The sequence below is a fragment of the Brachypodium distachyon genome, chromosome 4 (genome assembly GCF_000005505.3).
Source record: "Brachypodium distachyon strain Bd21 chromosome 4, Brachypodium_distachyon_v3.0, whole genome shotgun sequence".
NCBI classification, from domain to species: domain Eukaryota; kingdom Viridiplantae; phylum Streptophyta; class Magnoliopsida; order Poales; family Poaceae; genus Brachypodium; species Brachypodium distachyon.
In genome coordinates, this window is record NC_016134.3 from 19,658,063 (window position 1) to 19,680,842 (window position 22,780).

At 44.7% G+C, this 22,780-nt stretch overlaps 2 protein-coding genes and 2 long non-coding RNA genes across 4 annotated transcripts; 1 reads left to right on the forward strand and 3 right to left on the reverse strand.

Moving 5' to 3' along the window:
• Window positions 1–115: 115 nt before the first annotated feature.
• LOC112268756 lies at window positions 116–766 on the reverse strand. The gene is made up of 2 exons (XR_002960190.1): window positions 698–766; window positions 116–575 (listed from the first exon to the last, which is right to left on the reverse strand). It is a non-coding gene; the product is annotated as an uncharacterized LOC112268756 (long non-coding RNA).
• A 5,067-nt stretch (window positions 767–5,833) lies between these two features.
• On the forward strand, window positions 5,834–7,196 carry LOC112272362. Its single transcript, XM_024462936.1, has 2 exons — window positions 5,834–5,850; window positions 6,124–7,196. The coding sequence occupies exon 2, from the start codon at window positions 6,226–6,228 to the stop codon at window positions 6,928–6,930; it is 705 nt and encodes a 234-aa protein (XP_024318704.1). The 5' UTR covers window positions 5,834–5,850; window positions 6,124–6,225; the 3' UTR covers window positions 6,931–7,196.
• Window positions 7,197–14,879: 7,683 nt separating this feature from the next.
• On the reverse strand, window positions 14,880–15,584 carry LOC112268831. The gene is made up of 2 exons (XR_002960320.1): window positions 15,339–15,584; window positions 14,880–15,247 (listed from the first exon to the last, which is right to left on the reverse strand). It is a non-coding gene; the product is annotated as an uncharacterized LOC112268831 (long non-coding RNA).
• A 3,511-nt stretch (window positions 15,585–19,095) lies between these two features.
• On the reverse strand, window positions 19,096–21,500 carry LOC100833197 (short-chain dehydrogenase reductase 2a). Its single transcript, XM_010240857.3, has 3 exons — window positions 21,271–21,500; window positions 20,985–21,038; window positions 19,096–20,209 (listed from the first exon to the last, which is right to left on the reverse strand). Exons 1-3 carry the CDS (start codon window positions 21,297–21,299, stop codon window positions 19,402–19,404), a joined length of 891 nt encoding a protein of 296 aa, XP_010239159.1. The 5' UTR covers window positions 21,300–21,500; the 3' UTR covers window positions 19,096–19,401.
• Window positions 21,501–22,780: the final 1,280 nt, after the last annotated feature.

The following is a 22,780-nucleotide window of genomic DNA, read 5'->3' on the forward strand; positions in this document are numbered from 1 at the left end:
ATTATATGAGTTACCTTATAATTTCTAGAGTATATGATCCAAAGCATTGTACCTGTAATGTTTCTTGTGTTTGAATAAAATTACAGATTATTTAAAAAAAATCAGGACATTATCGTGTTCAAGTAAGCATAAACAGCCACATTTATCAAGACTGCTGCCTCCAATTCTAAATTCTCGTAATTGTTTTTAAAACAACGGCAAGAATTTAAGATCGGAGGGAGGGAGTATATTATTCAGATAAAATGCATCTTCAGAATCCTCATACAAAACTAAGATCTGACCAAAACGCTTCTTCAGAGCAACAAGCCCAGTCAGACGACGGCGCCTGATTAACCAACCACTGGAGTGGCTGCGACGCTGCCGGTCCCGTCGAAGAAGACGCGGACGCGCTTGCTGTTGAACCCCGGGGCCACGCTTGTGCCCGTTGGGAGCACCTCGATGGCCACGTCGGGCCTGTCGGTGCCGACCTGCGTCACGGCCTGTGCCGCCGGCCAGCCTACCACCTCCGGCCACGATGTCTTCGTGGTGCTCATTTTCCTTCTTCTGCTTCAGACTTGTTGATTCCGAGACCTAATCTGCAAATCGTGTTCAGGCATCAATGGATTAATTCGATGGAGGTACAAATCAAACTGTGTTTGAACACAGATTACAAGAGGGGTTGCGTGGACCGGTGTTGACCCAAGCAGTATGTACGTACTAGTTGGAACTGGAACTGGAAGTACTGCTTTGTGCTTGTATTGTGACTTGTGAGTTCTGGCCAATGTATGATCTCGATCATAAGGATAAAGGGTATTTATAGTTACAGGTAATGCATTGGGCAAGCCGCCGCCCGCGCCGGAACCTTGGTTTTGTCACCCCTTGTGTGTCGTGACCAAGTCTACTCGCAGGTGACATGTATGGTTCGAAAACCATTTTCAAGCTACCAACCAAATCGCTGCTAATTCATTATTTTAAGAGGGCAAACACATCCAAAGTACTTGGAAACAATCTAACAGCTTCTTTGGCATCCATCCTTTCATTTCATTTGGTAAAAAGAAATGAAATTCAATTTTTGATAAGAATTTATTTGGTTAAATTTGAATTCTGGATTCAAAATCAAGTTTGTCTATCACATGGATTTGTAAAGTGAGAGAAAATTTCAGAAAAATGATGGCTTTTAGAGGGAAATTAGGGTTAGTTATAGTTTAATTCCATGAAATTTGAAATTCAATTCATGTGACCAATTCTGTGTCAACCAAATAAGTTGATATATGAAATTTAAACTGAATTCAGAATTCTAGGCTCAAATGATGGTTATTGTATACATGTTTTTTTTTGGCGGGCATATGGTATACATGATGCATTGATGCTGCTGCTCGCTCTTGCATCACAACCCGGGGGCTCTTGCCTCACCGTGTATTCTTGTGATGGACTGCATGATCATTTTTCTTCCCTCCGTTTTTTCAGATTTTTTTTTGACGGGGTCCTCCGTTTTTTTAGATGATATTTTCCCTTGGTAGGTATTGTGTTATGGGCTACTCATTTTGGGTTTGGGCGATACTCGCCTGGTGGGCTGCGTGAGCTTATTTGCTCCATTACAATGGGCTATCCATTACCTTTGTTCAGTCCTTTTTCTTTGGCATTTCTATCGGGTTTATTATTGTGCTCTTTAAGTCTATATCAAATGTACAACAAGTAAAATCCTCCGATCCATATTAACGGTCGCCGATGTAGTATAAAATTGTACTAAATCAGGGATGAGTAATATGGATCGAAAAATAAAAATGTCGTATCTTTGTTGGCGGTGCAAACTTTTATTTGGTACAAACTTGTATACTATTCACGTGAACCATCAGATCTAAAACATCTGGTCAAATCAGAGGTGGAAATCAAAATAACCAAAATCAGAGGTGGAAATCAAAATAACCACGTAAGCACGTTTTTCATATAACCCCGTGTGCTTATCCCCACTCCTGGTAACACCCGATTCCCATTCTTAATCTGCACCCCATATTTTAGATTAGATGGCCCACATGAATAGTTTGCATCGAACGGAGGTATGCACTGATATGCCGCAATCTTTGTTATACTATCTCGAATTTATAAATGTTATGTTGTCACTGCACCTTTTTCACATGATTCTTTAATAGAACTTGTAAATCATGCTCAACTTCATAATTTGAAATGTGCAACTTGTACCCACACAAAAGATTTTCCTCGTCTCACTAATAATAAGAACTTTCGATGTCCTGTTAATTAGCAAAAAAGGGTAAAACCAATTAGAACACATCTACAACTATACACCACACAACAACCTGACTACCCATACACACTTCACACACGCCACTTAGAAGAAGGTCACCACCAAGATTGCTCGTCGATGTCGTTGTCATCACATGTCACACCTCGAGCTAGCAACTCTTAATTCACCGACAACAACCGCCGCTACAACAGGCACACGAGGACCACACCAGCCTATGTCAATAGTCAGCCGGCAACCATGTCACGTCATGAGGTGACTGAGAAGTGATGACTCTGGTTTTTTCAATTGTCTCTCCCTTCCCCTGTAGGGATGCAGACAGGATCCTGTAACCCACCCACATTTAGTTCATTTCTAAAACCTCGTATTCAAAATTTGCTAAAAACATGAATAGTTTGCATCCCTATTCCCATGTCAATTATGATAATATGAAATAGCATCACCTCAATTATCCTAAAAGGGAATTTACACGTCTATTTTCATGAAAGAAAACTAGCATGCTTTGAGGGGGAAAACATAGTTGCTAAACACCTATGTATGGAAATTAATAAGGGAAATGCTCAAGCAAGGAACCCATTGATTTCTCAATATTCAACAATGGTAATTATCTGGTATGCAAATCAAGTAGCAATTAAATGATGTCTTCACATTTTAGATTTGATAGACACAAATAGGATACTCAAGTAAATGAATGCTATGCTTGTCCTTGGCTTAGCCAGAAATTGAAGAATTAATTCCTCCGGTAACTAGCCTACAAATAGGCGCAAGCTGCGGCAGATGTATTGCAAAACCAAAGCAGACACAAAGAATTGCATCACCGTGAACACACACACATTAGTATTAAAAATGGAAGTGAAGCAAGCAGCTAACCTTGTGGCATGCATCTTGTTTTGCATTTACAGCAGAGGTATACACACATAGTTTTTCAGTCCCCATGATATCTACCACCATCAACTCTCTCTAATCTCTTTGTCAAATTTTCTTCTCTTTTCACTCAGGCCATGCAGCGTGCAGTCTATCAGACCTGGCCGTCACCCAGACCAGGCAGGGAGGACAATATCTGGTGACAGTGGAGAACAAGTGCATATGCACGCAGGCTAATGTGAAGCTGGCGTGTCCGGGCTTCAACTCCTCCATCCCCGTCCTGCCGGCTGACACCGTCCGCGCTCTGCACCTTTATCGGCCACGGCCCGGCCCCAACCGGTCACGCCATCCAGTTCTCCTACACTTCGAACACAAAGTTCAGCTCCGTTCCCGTCTCCTCGAGCATCATGTGCTCATGATCTAAATAAATCGGATCATCAATTTACATCCGTGTTGTCGAAAGGAAATATTATTTCAACTTTGTTGCATAAAGCGAGCAGTTTTTGACGGTGATGGGATGCCATATTGAGGCAGTATGATAGTCTGGTCATTATTTTTCAAAATATTAATATGTTATTGGAAACAACAAAGGTGTGGTTCCTTTTTGTATATCGTCTTTTCTCTTGAAACTCAAAATAATATCGAAAAATCATAATTTAGTATGTCTAACAAGAGAAAAATCTTAGACTCTGAATCTCTAGCCACACAGTGGCTTCATAATAATTGTTATGTTGTTTGCTCTGTTGTCCTCCATTGGATTTGTAAAACCAGGAAGGGCAGAGTGTTTGGCAATGTCAAAAAGGTACAGATGAACGTTATGACATTTGTTCCAAAACCGAATATCCTCTTCAAGGATATTGTCCTGTACACAATGAATGGTTTTGCCGCACATTTGGCGATGAATACCAAATTTTTTCAGCTTATGGTTACTGAAAGACATCGCCGTAATTCAACTGCCAGTCTTTCTCTGCCTGATGGTTCTACTGTAGAACATTATGACAACAAGGCTGAAATCATCTTGCAAGCTTTCAGAGCATGTCTTGGCACCACCACTGATCTTACCATGCTTTTTGACTTCGAACAGCTGATTAAGCATGTTGATGGCCTAGAAGCTTTGTCAGTCCCATTTACAGAATCTGAAATCCCCTCTTCCTCACCCTGACCCGAAAAAACCAGTAGCCTACTACCTCCCTTGCCGCAGCTGGCTCGCGCCGCCGGGCAAAGCCCGTGCGGCGTCGGCAGCGTCGGGGCCCTGGCGAGACAGCGTTTTTCTTTGGCGCCGGTGCAGGCCAGGCCATGGCTGCAGGTCCTTGTCGTGCGGCTATGGCTATGGTGGCATGGCGGCTGCTCTAGCCGTGTGGCGGCGGCGGCTGTCCTGCCGTGGTGGTAGCCTGCATGGCCGCGCCGTCCTTGCATGGAGGCGGCGGGGTTGTCTCGCTTCGGTGTGGCGGGTGTGGTCGTTGGTTCGCTGCGGCTCTCTTCACTCGGTGCTTCATCGGCTTTGGGGAAGACGCGGTGCCGGTGGTGCGGATTTGGTACGTGGTGCCGGTGGTGCGGGTTTGGTACCCTTGGTCGGCTGGCCGAACCACGACAGTGGCAATGTCCTCAGACGTCTCTCTCCTTGCTTGTGGCATTTTTTAGGTACTCCCACACCTCGCAGCTCTAAGTTTCCGGGTGAAAACCCAAAGTCCTTGGACTGGGCAGTGGCGACGCTTGTGGCGTCGCTCTCCCTGTTGGGGACGACTTCGGGGGAACTCTAGATCTGCAGATGAGGGGATCTTGGTCGGTGGGACTTGTTGTTCTGGATCTGGTTTGCGTCTTCGTTGTTAGGCCTGGCAAATATGATGCGTCGCTCTCCTGAAGATGGGTTGGTGGAAGATGGTGGCGGCTGATTCTGGAGCATGCGCATACGGCGCAGGTGGGAATTAACTTGATTGGGTTTGCCTTCGTGGCGTTCGAATTTAAATGTTAGGCAGTGGTGTGCAATCAGCACATAATGGACAAATTCTCCTTTCATTAGGCTCGTAGGAATAGCTTGGTAGCTTTGAATTGTTCGATCTATGTATTGTTTTGACAGGCTTGTTTAATAAATCAATAAAAATAGATGTGCAGCATTTTGACGTAGAGGCCAGGAATTTCAACCTCCTTTTCAAAAGAAAAAAGAAAAACAGAATCTGAAATTGATTTGGTGCTTAGCCAGATGCCGACAGAATCTGAACATGACTTGGAACCTTGCTTTTGTCACCCCTTGTGTGTCCTGACCAAGTATACTCGCAGGGCATGACATGTATCATTAGAAAACCATATTCGAGATACTAACCAAATTTCTAATGATTCCCTATTTTAATAAGGCAAACCCATCCAAAGCATGTGGAAAAAATATAACGGAATTCGTGTGCATGGTGCTATTGCTCGCTCTTCCTGCGTCACAAGCAACCCAGGGGCCCTTGCCTCACGGTGTATTCTTGTGATGGACTGCATGATCATTTTTTTCATTAGTTTTCTATAGATGATTTTTCATTCATTTGTTGGTTTTGTCCTATGGGCTACTCATTTTAGGTCTGGGCACTATTCGCCTGATGGGTTGCGTGAGTTTTTGGCTCCTTTTTTTTTTCTATGCCTCAACTTGAATACAAGTTGTAGAATCTGATTAGACGCACATCAACACACACCATACTCACGCACATCACAACACAGACACACACACCCCTAGCTATGCCCCTAACAAGACCTACAATGTATACCAAGTACGTCGTGAGTCCTCTCCTGTGGCTCGTGGATATAAGAGTGAGGCACTAGCGTAATTTATAAAAGGGACAGAGCTCCTGGTGACGTTGTGGCTCGTGGATGTAAGAGTTAGGCAACGGCGAAATTTATAGAAAGTATAGAGCCCCAGCAAGACGTCCAAATATTCGTTATCTGCTGGGAATCAAATGCCCCAGCTAGCTACTCGTTCTTATCTTTTTGCTCCAAAGTTACGGGCTACTCATTTAATCTTTGTTTTTCCTTCTCATGGTCAGGTTAATTATCAGGCTTTTCTACGTACAGAAGGATTGAGGTTCTCTGATGGTGTGGTTCCTGCCAACAATGTGGAGGATAGTCCTTTGCCTGCATGGAATGACATGAGATCAAATAGCTCTGCTGGCTCTGATGTTTTCTTGCCTGCTGGTGGGGAGTCTGTGATCATTGAGGTTCCACTGGTCCGCAATTCTTTGTTTTTACCAGCTTTACCTGATCCAGTTGTTGCTACTAAGCTGCCTGCTGAAGATGGATCTGGGCATTCGTCCTTAATCAGCTCAGTGGTGAATTCATCCTTTTTGCCTAATCTGTTCTGTGATGCTAAGCAACTTTGGTCTCCCTCTTGTCCTCCCATATCTCTTATTATATCCAATTTCAAGAGGAATGCTCAACATATGGATTACTTCATTCCAGCTAGGAGAGTGGTTAGGAAGCTATGTTTTGAGACAGTTGCTCCTCCTTTTGGTGTTGTTGGTCCTTCTCCATCTTTGTCTATTGAGGATGTTCAGCCAGAAACCCCTAAGAAGAGAGATAGAAAGCCTAAGCTCACACCTGCGGTTTCCTCTGATCTTCACAGAAACCCAAGATCTAACATATACAAGGGGTTTAAAGTTGATCTTCTTTCTGGTTCCAAGAAGAAGAGCTCCGAGGTCAAGGGTAAAGTGATCATTGACATGTCAGAATCCTCTTCCAATATTCCTGCTCTCATCTCTGTGGAGGAGTTGCAGAAGATTGGGAAGACTTTCTATGCTATCCCTGATGAAGAAATTACCACTGACAAGTTGGAGGCTGATGGGCAGTTGGACTAATCTCTGTGCTATCTCTACTGGTCATTAGTTGTTGCCTATCTTAAAATGCTTTTATGTTTGAGTGAGACTATGTGTGTGGGTTATTTTGGTCCTGTAATTCTGAAGTGTGTGGGTTATTTTGGTTCTGCAATGCTGAATTGTGTGGTACTTTGTGTGCTGGACCTGCTCTCTTTAGTTATATGTCAAGCTTAGTTCGTAATTGGAATGTGATCTGCTGGAATGTGCGTGGGATTGATTCTAAAGAAAAGCATGCTCCTCTTAGAAAAGCATATTAATGGTAATGTTGCTTCAGTCATTTGTCTTCAGGAGACAAAGCGTGGAAACTTTGATCACTCTTATATCCAAAATTTTTGCCCTAAAGGATTTGATCAATTCGCTTTTGTGGCTTCGAAGGGCAATTATGGGGGCTTCTGGAATAGTGCAAATTTTACTGGTACGGTGATTTATAGTTCCTCCTGCGCCATTGTTACTACCCTTACTTCTACTCAAACTAATTCCTCTTGGACCCTTTGCAATATTTATGACCCCTGCTCAGGTGATATACATTATGAATTTGTTGACTGGCTTTATGATCTACATATTGATGTAAATGAGAATTGGGTGCTTTTGGGTGGTTTTAACTTCATTAGATCGAATGATATGCTTTTGTTCAATGATATATGATTTGTGTCTTCGAGCTTACTGACATCCTTATAAAAGGCATGAACTTTACATGGAGTAATATGTAGGATTGTCCTCTTCTTGAGCAGCACGATTGGGTTTTCACACCCTCTCATTGGACTAATGACTTCCCAAATACTTCAGTTAAAGCTCTAGCAAGACCTGTTTCAGATCATTTGCCCTTTTTTGTTGACTATTGAAATCAGAATCCCCAGGACTAAATTATTTACATTTGAAAATTGTTGGATCAATCATTCGGGGTTCAAAGAGACTATGGCTGCTGCTTGGCGAATTCAGGTTCATGCAAAAAAAACTCTGATGCTGTCCTTAATGCCAAGTTGAAGAATGTCAGAAGGGCCCTAAAACAATGTAGCAAAGCGTTGTCTAAACTGTCACTGCTGATTGAAAATGATAATAAGGTGCTGGCCTTTTTTGATGCTTTAGAGGAACTTAGAGCTTTATCTACCACTGAGAGAAACTTCAGGTGAATTCTTAAGAAACATATTCTCAAATTACACTCCTCTCAAAATCAATACTGGAGGAATAGATGCACTATCAGATGGACTAAATTTGGAGATGAGAATACAAAAATTTTCCATCGAATGGCCACTGAGAGACATAGGAGGAATGCTATTACCTCTCTTCAATTAGCTGATGGACAGATGGTTGAGCTCCATGATGAGAAAGCTGATTTTTTATTTAAAACCTACAAGCAAAGGTTGGGTGAAACTGATAATCATTCAATGCTTTTTGACCTGGCTCAGTTGATCATGAAAGTGGATGGTCTTGAGGTCTTATCTGCTCCTTTCACCAAACAAGAAATAGACAATGCTCTTAAAAATATCCCTATTGACAAAGCTCCTGGTCCAGATGGGTTCAATGGGTGCTTTCTTAGAACATGTTGCGATATTATTGCAAATGATTTTTATAATATCTTCAGAGACCTTCAGGAAGGGAAGATTGACTTGTTAAGCTTAAACGGTTCTCTTCTCACCCTAATCCCAAAGAAGTTAAACCCATTGAGCCCTAATGATTATAGACCAATTTCTTTACTGAACTGTTGTCTGAAGTTGATGAAAAAAGTCATTGCTGATAGATTATAAAAGAAGATTTTAGAGATTGTGCACACCAATAAATATGGCTTTATTAAGGGAAGATCTAAGCAGGATTGCTTGGCCTGGGCCTTTGAATACGTTCATCAATGTCAATCTTCGGGCAGACCAGTGGTGGTTTTAAAACTGGATTTTGAAAAAGCCTTTGACATGATTGAGCATGATGGTATCCTTCAAATGCTGAAGCATATGGGGTTCCATGAAACCTGGTTGAAATGGATTAGCACTATATTGTCCTCTGGTCAATCTGTTGTTTTGTTTAATGGTGTTCCTGGTAAAAGTTTTAGATGTCTCAGAGGGGTTAGACAGGGAGATCCTCTTTATCCTCTGTTGTTTCGTCCTGGCAGCTGATCTTCTTCAGGCAATTATTAGTAGGCAACATCAACTTGGAAACTTAAGCTTACCTATACCTAGAGATGGCCCTTTCTCTATAATCCAATATGCTGATGATACGATTTTGGTGCTTCCTGCTGAAGAGAAACAACTGACACATCTTAAGGAAATCCTACATTTGTATGCCTCTTCTACAGGACTGAAGATCAATTTTCACAAATCCAACCTGGTGCCCATTAACATAGAGGCTGACCGTGCTAAGGAACTTGCTGACATTTTTGGGTGTGCTGTTGCCTCTATGCCTTTCACATACTTGGGCTTGCCTCTTGGTACCACCCATCCCTCGGTTACTGATTTCTTACCTTTAGTAGATAGAATTGAGAGAAGAATGTCTAGTACCACTGCTCTGCTTTCTTATGGAAAAAAATTGACCATTATTAACTCTGTGTTATCATCTTTGGCTACGTACACAATGTGCTCTTTACAGTTACCTATCAAAGTGGTAAATCATATTGATAAGACAAGAAGAAGATGTCTTTGGAGTAAGAGATCTGCTAATGGTGAATCCAACAATGCTCTGGTGGCCTGGGATAAACTTTGCAGACCAAAAAAGCATGTTGGCCTTGGGGTCATTAATCTTAGAGTGCAAAACTAGGGGCTTTTGCTGAAACATCTCTTTAAATTTTTTAACAAAGAGGATATTCCCTGGGTTAATCTTTTGTGGGAGGCTTATTATCATCATGGAGTTCCTCAAGCTATGGCTCCTATTGGTTCATTTTGGTGGAAGTCCATCTTAAAATTAATTCCTCTTTTTAGAGGTATCAGCGTCTGCAAACCTAGGACTGGTGACACCATTCTACTTTGGAAAGATTCTTGGAATAGGGATGGCTGTCTTTCTTCCAAATTATCTTGTCTTTTTCCCTATGCCAGAAATGAGGACATGTGTATTGAAAGTTATTGCAATCTGGGATCTATTGGAGCTGGATTCTGTATCCCCATCTCTCCAAAGGCCTTGGCTGAAATGCATAAAGTGGATGATCTTAATTATGGAGGCTGATGTTTCAGTTTTCAGAAAGGATGTTTGGATGCCTTCTTGGGGGTCAGTTTTCTCAGCAAGGAAATTCTATAACTTTTGTTTCAAAAGGATTGATCCCCCTCAGCCTTTCATCTAGATTTGGAAGTCAAAAGTCACATTGATAATCAAAGTGTTTGTCTGGCTTCTTCTTAGTGATCGACTTAATACAAAAAATATGCTTTCCAGAAAGAGCTTCCACAATGACTCTTCTTTGGCATCTGTGCTTTGCAATTCTGGAAGTGAAAACTTTACATCATCTCTTCTTTGAGTGTCCCTTCAGCAAGAGGCGCTGGCGTAATCTTAATATCACCTGGCCACCTAATATTCCATGCATAGAAGCTCTCCACGAAGTTAAACGACAACTCAATAATTCCCTCTTTTGCGAAGTTTTTGCTATTGCTGCCTGGAACATTTGGAAGATCGGAAACAATTTCATATTTGAAGGGGAGAGAGCTCGCTATCAAACTTGGGTGGCGAAGTTTAGATCAGACTTAGGTCTTCTTGGCTTTAGTATGCCTCAATCCCTAGCCTCTTCACTTTCTGTTTTGATAGACCTCTTTTTAAATAACAGGGAAATGTCCCTGATTATAATATGTAACCTTGTAAATATTTATAACAATATACCACAGTAGGAGCCTCTCCTACTGTTTCTGGTAAAAAAAAAAACATCCATCCTGCGCCAAGATTATCACCAATTTGGCCCCAACAGGGCCTAAAGCTTCTTTGTGCCTTGAGCCGGGTACAGAACACTTTGGACACCGCCACAGTACATGTGGACAGCTTCATATTCGTCTTATAGTGAGCATGTCCGTCCTGTAGCAGCACGCTCGGCGTGTGACCTTTGTCCGCCACTGTGGTGTCCCCTTGAACTATAAAAAGAGGCCCTTGGCTTCCCCAGCAAGAAGGTTGGCATCAGGGTCAGTCCAGGCATAGTGATTTCGTGGTAGAAGAAGGGTAGATGTTCCGACCGCCAAAGAAGAGCAGTGTCTCTCTTCCGTCCTCCCGGGCAACCGTAGTTCAGGCTAGAGCTCGCCACTCTGGCCACTCCCCGTAACCTTCCTTAATCCAACCACCAACATCAATACAGACTCAAAGCAGGACATAGGGTATTACACCTTCAGGTGGTCCGAACCTAGGTAATCGAATGGAGTCGAGGTCCTCGCCGGTGGAGTTCGGGACGCTCATGCGCCACTCCACCTAAAGAAAAAGGGGGTGTCCGCACTCCCGGTGTTCGTGCTCTCACACATGACATCAGCCAACAACCATGTCGCGTCACAAGACGACTTTGGTTTTAATGACCATCAAGAGATTTCTGCACACTGAACCACCTTTCACATGAGGTAACGTTGTTGCCAAGCCTTAAGAAGCATCCAATGCATCTACCATGGTGTAATCATCATCGACAACGGCCCTCAGAATGATGACTCAACTTCACTACAAATGTTCAAAAATGAGACACGTAGCACGAGACCTCCGACCACATTGCTAATGGAAAATCGTTGCATAGGACGGCTAAACGATTGACAAAAATCTCACGCCAATCTTTGGTGGCAAACATCATTATTTTCATTCTTATGCAATAAAATTATTGTTTGTGTTAGAAAGAGATGACAAGTTTGTTCTTACAACAAAAGGTGTGATCAACGCTGCCACTGACTGTCTCTCTTTTCGTACATGCATCTTAGGATCCAAAGGTCAAGAAAGGTTGTTTCTTCCGGTGTATAAAGTACCATGGACCTCACACCAATTGAACTTATGTGCAAGCCAACTGACGAGGATATACCAGAAGGGTAATCTCACGCGGACTAAAGGATAGGGACAACTTAGTGTAGAAGCCATCCTTTAGTCGGTTCTGTTGTTATCTTGTAGAAGAAGGATACTTTGTAGGTATCTTAGGAAGGACACTTCATAGATGTCTTGTATAGAAAGGATGCTCTGTGCATATCTTGTAAAGCAAGGAACTCATATTTAGGTTAGGCATGTTAGAAACCTAGATGTTCGACTATGTAAAGTCGGGCTAGGTGCCCTCGATGGGCAGACAGTCTTTTGTAATCGATATACACATTACTGAAATTCTTGCAGGACGGAGGTCTACCTCCAAGAGCAAGGGTAGCCAAACCTGGATAAACTTGTGTCTCACCAAGCTCCAGCTTAGATCGCCATCTTCTCCCTCGTCGGCCTTCTCTCCCGGTCATCCTACATAAGGGATACCAATCTCTACGATCTCTCGACACCAACCTTACGAAACATTATGTGTATGAACAAATCTTTGGTTCGTGTTTGGTTGGAAGCAATTATTTTGGCAAGTCAATTCCTTACTACCAACTCAAGCTAGTTCATTTTTCTTGTCAAAATTGGTCAACTTATGGGGAAAATTTTGGACTAGCAAAATATTTGACATGGCAAACATAGGCTCAAACAGTAAGTCTGTTTTGAACATTGACCTTGTAGAACCAGTCGAAATTGAACATCACGTACTAATCCCAGAAATCAGCACATGATCTTACTGTTCTTGGTCATTATTAATATTTTCCTTTTTTTCAAAAAGGTGGTCGCCCCCCTCCCCCCCCAAAGCCTTTGCATCAAAATGATGCATGCAACCACATGTTATTGATTTATTTTTCAAGCCTAACAAAATGAATACATCCATCCAACAATCCAAAGCCACCAATCTATGCCTACAAGCATGACGAAGGGGGTGGGCATTGTCCGGCCGTATGCCCTAGCCACAAATAACTGCCCAACATCGAAATCCGTAGGCCCCACTGGGCACAACAGTCAAGAAAATCCTCAGAGTGTGCCATCAGCTCACACTCCAGAATTAGCTACCACCAACTTCCACCAACCAGCTTTAAGACAAGGATCGAGTCAATCTAACTTACCAGGCCTGGCATCAACGAGCAGGACCAAAACACTCCAGCCAGCAGATGTTCCAAAATGATGCCCCCAAGATGGAGTATGACATCGAAACTGTCATTATCATGCGATCCAGGAGACCCAGATCTAGCGTTTCTCCGCAAACATCTGGGCAGGAGATAGGAGAATTGCAGTGACAACTGCTTCAAAAAGGTAATGATGCCTGCAGGCCCTACCATAGTCAGCCCGGACCGACCGGAGCCTCGCCTCCCAGATCCATCACGAGGACCCAAGAGCAGCAAGACAATGTTGAGGGGGACGTACCACCGGAGGCAAGGCCGCGCCACTCAATAGGTCCATCACTGCTTCTCTTGCCTTGTCGGAATCCAGCCCACTGCAGCCCTAGGGAGCCATTTTAGATGAGGACGCCGCCTCCACACCACCGGCCACCGAATCAGGGCACGAGGTCCTTGATCCATACAACCTCCACCTCCCCGACCACCTTCTGCCTCCGGATGTACACCGGAGCGCCGCTGCTCATTAAGGAAGCCATCGTGCCAAAGAATGCCACTCGCCATGGATAGGGAAACTCGACGAACGAAAGCTGAGACCCACACCAGCAGCCCCCACCGCCAAGCCATGGGCCCCGACCAAGGCAAATGGCTACCACCACCACAGTTTGGTCCGTGCCGCCACCAGCGCTACATTGGGCATCGTTCCGTCACAACCTCTGTTGAAGCGCCCTTGGATGCAGAACAAGCCACCCCACCGACCTCAAACCGAGTCAAGCCAGTTCAAGGCCCTGCCTCCGGTGGTGGCAAGAGGATGGTGGCAGCGACGGTTTTAGATGGAAGGGGAGCGTGTTTCTCGGATCATGATCAGAGAATTCTTGGTCATTAGTGATCTTAAGAACATATACACACAGATATTTTAAGCCTGGGATCGTTGACTTACTATTGCCAATAAAGTTTGTTTGAAAAATTGAGTTCGTAAAGCCGCTCAAAATCAACCTCCACCATCTAATCCCTGAAATCAACAGGCCCTACGGTTCCCAATCAACGCGGATTTTGTATGGTGAGAAAACTACAACATTGCCATTTTATTTTGATGGTTTAGGATTCTGGTTTGTTGAATTACGCATGACAGACTTATATTCTAGTTGCAATCTGGGTCACTCCGGTTAACCATGTACCGATAATGAGATTTTGTTCTCCAACACTCACGATTCGAATAGCCACCACGGTTTTTAAAGCAATGAGACCTTCCATACGGAGCATGGCAAGATGAGTTAGCGTCTGTCAACGTTACTAGGCTTGATTGTAGTCACGTCAACAATCCGGGATTATAAACCTTCTTATGAGCAACATTGACCAGAAATAGTAAGTTCAGAGTGTTGATTTAAGAGATTAAGAAGTGGATGTTCGATTTCGACGGACTTTACAAGTTCAAGGTTGAAAATAGAATTACTAAAACAAATATATCCCAAGTAATCCAAACTTCAAAAGGATAATGGGATATGGGAAATCACGAGGCAAACCCGCTATGCATTTTCGGTCATCAAAATTTATTACTTTCTTTTGTGTTAAGCTATCTGTTTATTGAGGGTGTCTATTTCATCAGGATATTCGTTATATATGGCTACCTGATGACTTCTCTGGCACAGTGATGTGATTAACAGTGACTGTAGGTGCAAGTTTAATGAAAAAAAGCACAGCAGGAACACAATTCATACAATCCGAAAGCACTTTAATAGCCTAGTTCAATAAAAAAAGACTTAATACAGTTTGAGGTCAATTTACTGTAATAGGCTAGTTCTAAGAGTAGTTTTAAGGGTGAACAAAGGTTTCTTCTCAGCTATGCCTTTATCTTTTACTCTATTGTGAACCTCTATGTTACGGACAACTGGTGGCTCCTTTTCTCTAAAAATCCGAAAGCACTTTTTTTTTAGAGAAAGGCTTTCGCCCGGCTTTATTAAGAAAGCCACAGTCATACAGCGTCATGGCGCAAACTGGAGAGCCAGCAAGATTCAACAAACAACCGAAACAGCCAACACCCAACACCCAACGATCACATCCACAACAGAAAACAACGCCTCCCAAACGAGACACCAACTACCAAAGATCAACCAGCCGGAACCAACATTGCCAACTTGCGGTTCTTCTCCTCCTTCACACACAGTTGCAGGACCTCCAACACCTTAGCTACCATCTTCATCGTCGGCTCTCGACGTTTTTCATGGAGTAGAGTTTTCCAGTAAGAAACCCCGGTGCCCTGAACACACCTGCAAAGGAGAGGAACAGATATGTTGATTGAAAACAAAATCATTCCTAGTAAGCCACAAGGATCAATCGAGGGCAGCCAAAAGCGACCACCATTTGTGCCTACTCGGCCCTTCCTTGAGTAGGCACAGCGCCCGGAAATCCCCAAAAGATTGTGGGGCTGCCGACCAACCAAAACTATCCCGAAGAATAACCCACACAAAGGAAGCAATGGGACAAAGGAGCAGCACATGATCAGCAGTTTCCGGTTCCCCACACAGTTTACACCCTCGCTCCCCCGGCCAGCCTTTCTTCGCAAGCTCTTCAGTGACTTGAATTCGCCCCTGAATCCCCAGCCACACAAAGATCTTATGTTTGAGAGGAATACTTGCCTTCCAGAGATCCATTATCTCCAAATTGCGCACCCCCGAGTGCAGCAGAGCGGAGTAAAGAGATTGGGTAGCGTATCTTTTATTTTTAGTCAAACACCAATAAGCCTGATCACAACTATCCGAGAGCTGCACCCTCTCCAAGATCAAACAAAGCTCCTCCCATTCCACCTGCTCCTCAGGTCCAAAGGATCGACGAAAGGACAGGTGGATATCCTCATCTCTTAAAACCTCTGCCACCGTCTCCCCTTGTTGTTCGCAGCAGCGAAAGAGCCGAAAGAAGTGAACACTGAGAGGAACCTCATCCACCCCAAACATCCTCGCAGAAGCGAACCCAACAACCATTGCCAATCGAATAAGCACTCCCTGTGCTAAACCATTGCTTAATAGCATGCAAGCCTTTCCAAAACTGTGACGCCCCCGCGCGCTGGAAGATTGAAAAAACCCTCCCTCACCAAGATACTTGATTTGCAGAATCTGGCAACTCAAATCCTGATCACCACTCTCAAGTTTCATAATTCACTTAAGAAGTAACGCCACGTTGCGAACCCGACTGTTAATAAAGCCCAAACCCCCAAATTCTTTAGGCCGACAAAGATCCTCCCACCGGATCATGTGATACTTCCTTTTCTCACCTACCCCTTCCCAAAAAAATCTAGCCCGGATAGAATCGATCTAAACATGAATGCCCTCATGAAGTTTATAAAAACCCATGATATAAGTAGGAATATTATCGAGACATGAATCAATTAGGATCTTCCTACCCCCGTAGGAGATCCACACTCTGCCAGTACTCAAGACGTTTCTCCACCTTGTTCACCACAACCGAAAGCTGATCAAGAGTTAGCTTCTTGGGAGCCACAGGGATGCCTAAGTACTTTATTGGAAAAACCCCAACCTGGCAATTCATAATGTTCACAATGCGTTTCTGTTCCTCCTCCTCCACACCCAGCACAGACACTTCACTCTTGTGATAATTAATCTTCAACCCGGACAATTCTTCAAAGCAATACAGCAGGAATTTGACGTTACGGACCGATTGATCATCATAATTGAGGAACAACACAATGTCATCGGCGTATTGTAGGTGCGAAACCCCCTCGGGAATAAGATGGGGCACCAACACCTGCACATGTCCGGTCTCTTTCGCCGCGCGTAACATTGCACCCCGCGCATCATCCACCAAATTAAAAAGTAATGGGGACAACGGGTCCCCCTGCCGCAGCCCTTTAAATGTGCGGAAGAAGTCCCCATTCACACCATTCAGATTGATACAGATCTTCCCAGACTCAACAGTCACTCTGATCGACCCAATCCATTGAGCACAAACGCCTCATCGCACCAGCACTTCCACTAAGAACGGACACCGAACTTTGTCATATGCCTTCTCAAAGTCCAATTTTAGCACAATCCCCTTTTCCTACGAGCGATCTAAGTCATGCAGAATTTCATGTATCAAAACTACTCCCTCGAGTATGAACCTTCCAGGAATGAAAGCCGTCTGCACCTTACTAATAATACGAGCAGCAACTGAAGTCAACCGTGAAGTCAGGATCTTGGTAATCAACTTGAAGATCACATTAAGAAGGCAAATCGAACGGAACTGACGAATGTTAGTGGCCCCTGGGACCTTGGGCAATAGCGTAATTACCTCGTAATTAAGCCTACCCAGATTAAGACGCCCCAGCGATAACTCATCTAACGGCTCTTTAACCAAACCTTTAATCTCAGGCCAAAACTCCTTGTAAAACAGTACACTAAAACCATCGGGACCCGGCGCCGTGTTGGTTTTAGTGCTTTTAAGTGCAAGCTTGATTTCCTCCACGCAGAAAGGCTGCACCGAACAAGCATTTTCCTCAAGCGACACCTACTCCCCGACCTCCCAAAAATCCGGATGCAAGTGAACTGAACTGTCCAACTCACGACCAAACAACTATTTATAGTATGACGAGATATGTTGTTTCAGCTCCTCATTTTCCTAGATCAATATGTCATCTTCTTCCAGAGCCACAAACAGAGTCTTCCGGCGCCTCCCATTAGCGATCCGGTGAAAATACCCCGTGTTGTTATCACCCTAAAGGAGCCATTGCTCCCCACCCCGCCTCTGCCCGTACATTTCCTCAGCCTTATAAATCATTTGCAACTCAGCTTCCAAACCATATCGACGTCTCCACCTAGCTTGATCAAGCACTCCCTGGTCCCCTAACTCATCTAGCACCTTAATCTCAGCAAGCAAAACATCTTTTGTTCTTCGGCGTGCCCCTTTCAAGTTACGGCCCCAACCTTTCATAAATTGCCTAAGAGAGGAATGGACTAGATGACAAAAATCTTGAATAGACTGGCCAGACCTCTCAGGCCAATGATCCCTCACCGCCTCCCGAAAAGAATTGTCTAAAAACCAACACGGCTCCACACGGAACTGACCCATCATCCGCGGTTGATTAACCCCACAGTTAACCAACAGCAGACAGTGATCCGAGCCCACTCTAGTCACGGTCTCAACCACCGCCAAAGGGTAAAGAGTTTCCCAATCTGACGACATCAAAACCCTGCCCAGAACCACCATAGTTGGCGATTCTTGTTTATTGGTCCATGTAAACCGACCGCCCAAGCGGTGTAGTTCGCAAAGTTGAGCAACCTCAATTACTTGGTTAGACTGCGCCATCAGATTCTTATGAATAACACCTGACGATTTTTCCTCCGCAAAACGTATCAAATTGAAATCGCCACCAATCAGCACCGGGTCCCTGACCCTATCAAATTTTGCCGCCAACTCAGCCAGAAAAACATCCTTTCCATCATGACCCGCCGGACTGCAAACGTTAATCACTTCCCACCTCGCACCAGAGATTTTGTGAACCACCATCATGCTAGAAAAGAACCGCCCCGATTCCGACGAGATAAGATAAAAAATGTCAGCCCGAGCTGCAATAAGCAAACCACCTGAATGCCCCTCCGCAGGTTTAATCTCCCAATGATAAGAATGTGGAACTCCCAGCGAGGCTAATTGTTTCTTAGAGAAAACAGCCTTGATGGTCTCTTGTAAGCAGAACAACTCAACCTTATAAACCCTCAGCAACTCCACAAGTTGCGCCCTCCTACCAGCCGTTCCCACCGCCCGAATGTTCCAAAACAGGATATTCATCGACCCCGCTTCTTCCCCTTCTTGCCCGACGAGCCCCTACGGCTACCATTGGCAGAAAACTTCACAACGAGTGGCGAATCCATCACTCCCCACTTGTTGTCCAACTGTCGCTCAAGATCTTTCACAGGCGAACGGAGCAGCACCTCCTGCTTATCCTCCGATACATCCACAACGGGAGCCAGACCACCCAACCCAACAGATTTAGCCAGAGCAATCTCATCCTCCTTAACTTTCAGTTCCGCCTCACTAGCTAACTGCGCTTTTTTAGCTCTAGCAGCCGCAAGCGCCGCCTCAGCAGGTATAAGTCATATGGTCGACTTAAATAGGATGCAAGCAGTTAAATCAAAAGTTGGTAATCTGTTTGACTAAATCCAACATTAGAATCTCACACTATCAATACACATCGACTCCACACTTGAAATTTCAAACCGCCCCACATTCCTTTCTATCCCACTTCCACTGCCTTGCCAGCATACACAACAAGAATCACAAACCTCTACACCAAAGCGCATACAACACACACACATCCTTGCCTTCTTCTCCGATCCTCCCTTGCACGGTTAATCAGGTCCAATTTTTTTTACAAAAGCCACACGAACGAACAGACAGCTAAAAGCAGCTGCTCAGCCAGTCGCTCACTGGCTCACTGTGGCATGGGGAACGGCAGGTTCATGTACTTGTAAGTAGTAAACCCGCCATCCACCACCAAGTTATGCCCGGACACATACTTCCCGTCATCGGACGCGAGGTACACGGCAGCCCTGGCCACGTCCGCCGTCTCACACGTAGCACCCTTGAGCTCCCCGAGCCCCCGCACGATCTTCTCCACCTCGGCCTCCCCAACTCGACCCCCCAGCATCTCCACGAACTGCCTTACCACCATGGGCGTCGCGATCGCGTGCGGCGAGATGCAGTTCACCCTGACGCCGCAGCGGGCCAGCTCTGCCGCGGCAGCCCTGACGATGCCGGCCACGGCCATCTTCGACACCGCGTAAGGGTACGTCCCTAGCCCGCCCATCTGGCCGCTGATGCTACCCATGCAAAGAATGGATCCCGATCCCGCGGGCGCCATGACCCGGCTCGCGTGCTTGATCCCGGCAATGGTGCCGCGTACGTTGACGCTCATCACGGCGTCGAATTTCGCCAGGTCTAGGGTCGCCATCTCGGACGTGTTTGCCAGGGAGCCCACGATGCCAGCGTTGTTGAACATGATGTCCAGCCGGCCGTGGCGGGCCATGGCTTCGTCTACGGCTGCCGCCACGCTGGGCTCGAGGGAGACGTCGCAGTGGACGAAGTGGGCCGCTGGGCCGATCTCTTGGGCTGCTTGGTGGCCTAGGTCCGAGTTGATGTCCGCGAGGACTACGGTTGCGCCCTCCTCGATGAACTCTTGGGCTGTGGCCTTCCCCAGCCCGCCTGCTCCTCCGGTTATCAGGGCGATCTTCCCCTCCAGCCTGCGCAAAATTCGGATCATGCCAGAAATCAGAACCCCTCGGAAAAAAAGACAGAGTTGGTTTAATAATTAGCCCAGAATGAATTTTCGCAATATTGTTGTCAAGGAACAAGGATGGATTGCAAATTAAGTTGTTGTAAAAGATGACATAAATACAACTAAATTTTCGTGCAAATAAAAATGTCTTTAATATAAAACAAGAAATAACGTTAGAACCTTATAACTCCATCTCGTTTTTTACGAAGGCCAAGATGAGATCCGAAATATGCAAGGCTGCAACAGCCAACAGCCAAGTGGAGAGAAAAAAAATACGCAAATGAAATAAAAGCATGCATGCACACGCAAGGAAAGTAACAGTATCTAGCGGAAAAGGTGCCGTGCTACATCAGAACAAAACCCAGCATTCGCGTGCATTGTTTAACATAAAGATTCTTGCTATGTGCAAAAGCTGTGGCAACACTGTCGGGCGCTGGCTCGCTCTTTGGAAACAGCAGTGTGGCACTGTTCTTGGAAGCTGCCGAGCGCATGCATATGCTTCCCCACACGCAACCCCATCTCCCTCTCTGTATCTCCGCCGGCCCTCTCTCTCTGAAGTCTGAACATGGCCAGAACCAACAGTAATTAACTTCGTTTGGACTAAGATCTCTCTTTCTCTCTGAACAAGCTAATGCTCCCCCCTCCCATGCTTGAGCATTCCAAATACAAGCTACATGAGTCATGACGCCTCAAGTAACGGATATATAGCAACTGGAGTTGTTTTCTTGTCCTTCCCTTACCTCCCCTTGGGCGCCGTCGACGATAGCCCTCCCCCTGAGCCGGCCACCGCCCTCCTAAAAGCCATCAAAGTAGGACGTTAACAATGTACTCACTAATCTGAGCAGATCACAGCCTAGAATTTTTCTTCATGAAGAGCAAAATTAACAAAAGGAAGCAGCTGCCCATACATAAACATATCACATATGCATGCATATCATATTTATCTCACACAACAGATATCATTAGAGAGAGAGAGAGAAGAGAGGGAGGCGTGATGTGTGGAGAAATTAAGCGAAGAATTAGTACCTGGCTTCACGGACTAGCCGGAGCATCATCTGGATCCCGGCCGTGTGTTGTTGTTCTTGGTTCTTTTGGAGAGAAGGGGTGGGGGAGAGGGGTAGTGGTTGCTCTCCTCTGCTTTGTATGCGCGCGTCAAAGGATGCTTGCAGCCTAGGAGCTTCTTAAATAAAACCGATCGAGGAGGACCGGCCGGCCTCCTCTCCTTCTCCTAGTCCTATCCCCGTGCAACCAACAACCCTCTCTCATTTATTCTAGGAACAATTGGTACTCCATATGTATATCTCTCGTGCTTCAACAAAAGAAAATACTCATGCATGCATGTTGACATTTTGCCATGAAGGCGATAGCAAAGGCTAATTAAGTGATATGGACATGCTAACCATGGATACGACTTTTGGTACCCTCAATTCTATAATATTTGACAAGATTTATAATCAGGTGAATTCAAATAGTAATTGTTTTCATTGTCATATTTATGAAAATATGAAGAAAAAGCTTAAGGTATTTCGGTGAGATTTTTCCAGTTTATCCGTAGTTTAGATCTGTTTTTACCTATCGTCCAAAAGAAGCCAAACAAAAATTAGAATTAGTTACCTTGTTCTAGAACCAATCTGAACCTTGCAATTTTCACATTAGTATTTGCATTGTTAAATCTTTGCTGCATTAATCGTGTCGAGTTGCTGGATTAGATTGGATCCTTTTTCAGATTTTTTCTACTAGATCGAACTTGCTTTTGGTTTTCTTGTTTTTCGTGTGACGCAGGTTTCCTTCATCAATCTTCCGCCGCCAAACTTCCTGCCACACCACCGTCATAAATTCCCGCCGCCACCATATCTTCCACCGAGTCCCTCTTGGAGTCCTACACCAAGTCACTCTTGGAGTCCTACACCGAGTCCCTCATCGAGTCCTACACCGAGTCCCTCTTCGAGTCCTACACCGAGTCGGCAAGTTATAGTTTTCAGCCGCGAGTTCGAGTCCGAGTCCAATCAAGAGTGCTTTTGGAAAGTGTTTCATAATAGATCGAATTTTGTTTAGAGATCAAGTTGTTTGGAAAGTTGAAAAAAAAAGAAAGGAAAGAAAAAAAAGGAAAGAAAGAAAGAAAAAAAAACGAAAAAAAAAGAGAAAGAGTTCGAGTCATTTTCGGACCCGAGTCCGAGTAGAATTTTAGTTTCGGGTGGGTTTGACCTGTGTTCAGTAAAACGGGCGTATCTTTTGCGTACCAACTCGGATTTGGACGTTCTTAGACTTTTTGGAAAGCTCACGACGAGGTGCATCAGGAAATATTCAGGGCTACGTCCTGCACTTTGACCCTCAAATTCAGTTTGTAAGGTGGACTTTCGGAGCTTCCAAGTTTCTATATCCGTTTTCCCGTGTCGCTGCAGCCCGGTTTTTCTCAGTTTTATCCACCGTCCGACATCCGTTTTGAGTGATCTTGCCCTTGCTGGAAAGCTTGTGTCGATACGCTTCTAACCCATATTTTTCCATATTTTTTTGAATTTTTCTTACTGCAGCATTT

Coding starts and splice junctions, on each gene's coding strand:
- LOC112272362 (XM_024462936.1), top strand. CDS start 6,226: ATGAGATCAAATAGCTCTGCTGGCTCTGATGTTTTCTTGCCTGCTGGT.
- LOC100833197 (XM_010240857.3), bottom strand. CDS start 21,299: ATGATGCTCCGGCTAGTCCGTGAAGCCAG. Junction 21,039..21,270: donor CGGCTAGTCCGTGAAGCCAG/GTACTAATTCTT, acceptor GATGGCTTTTAG/GAGGGCGGTGGCCGGCTCAG. Junction 20,210..20,984: donor TCGACGGCGCCCAAGGGGAG/GTAAGGGAAGGA, acceptor AATTTTGCGCAG/GCTGGAGGGGAAGATCGCCC.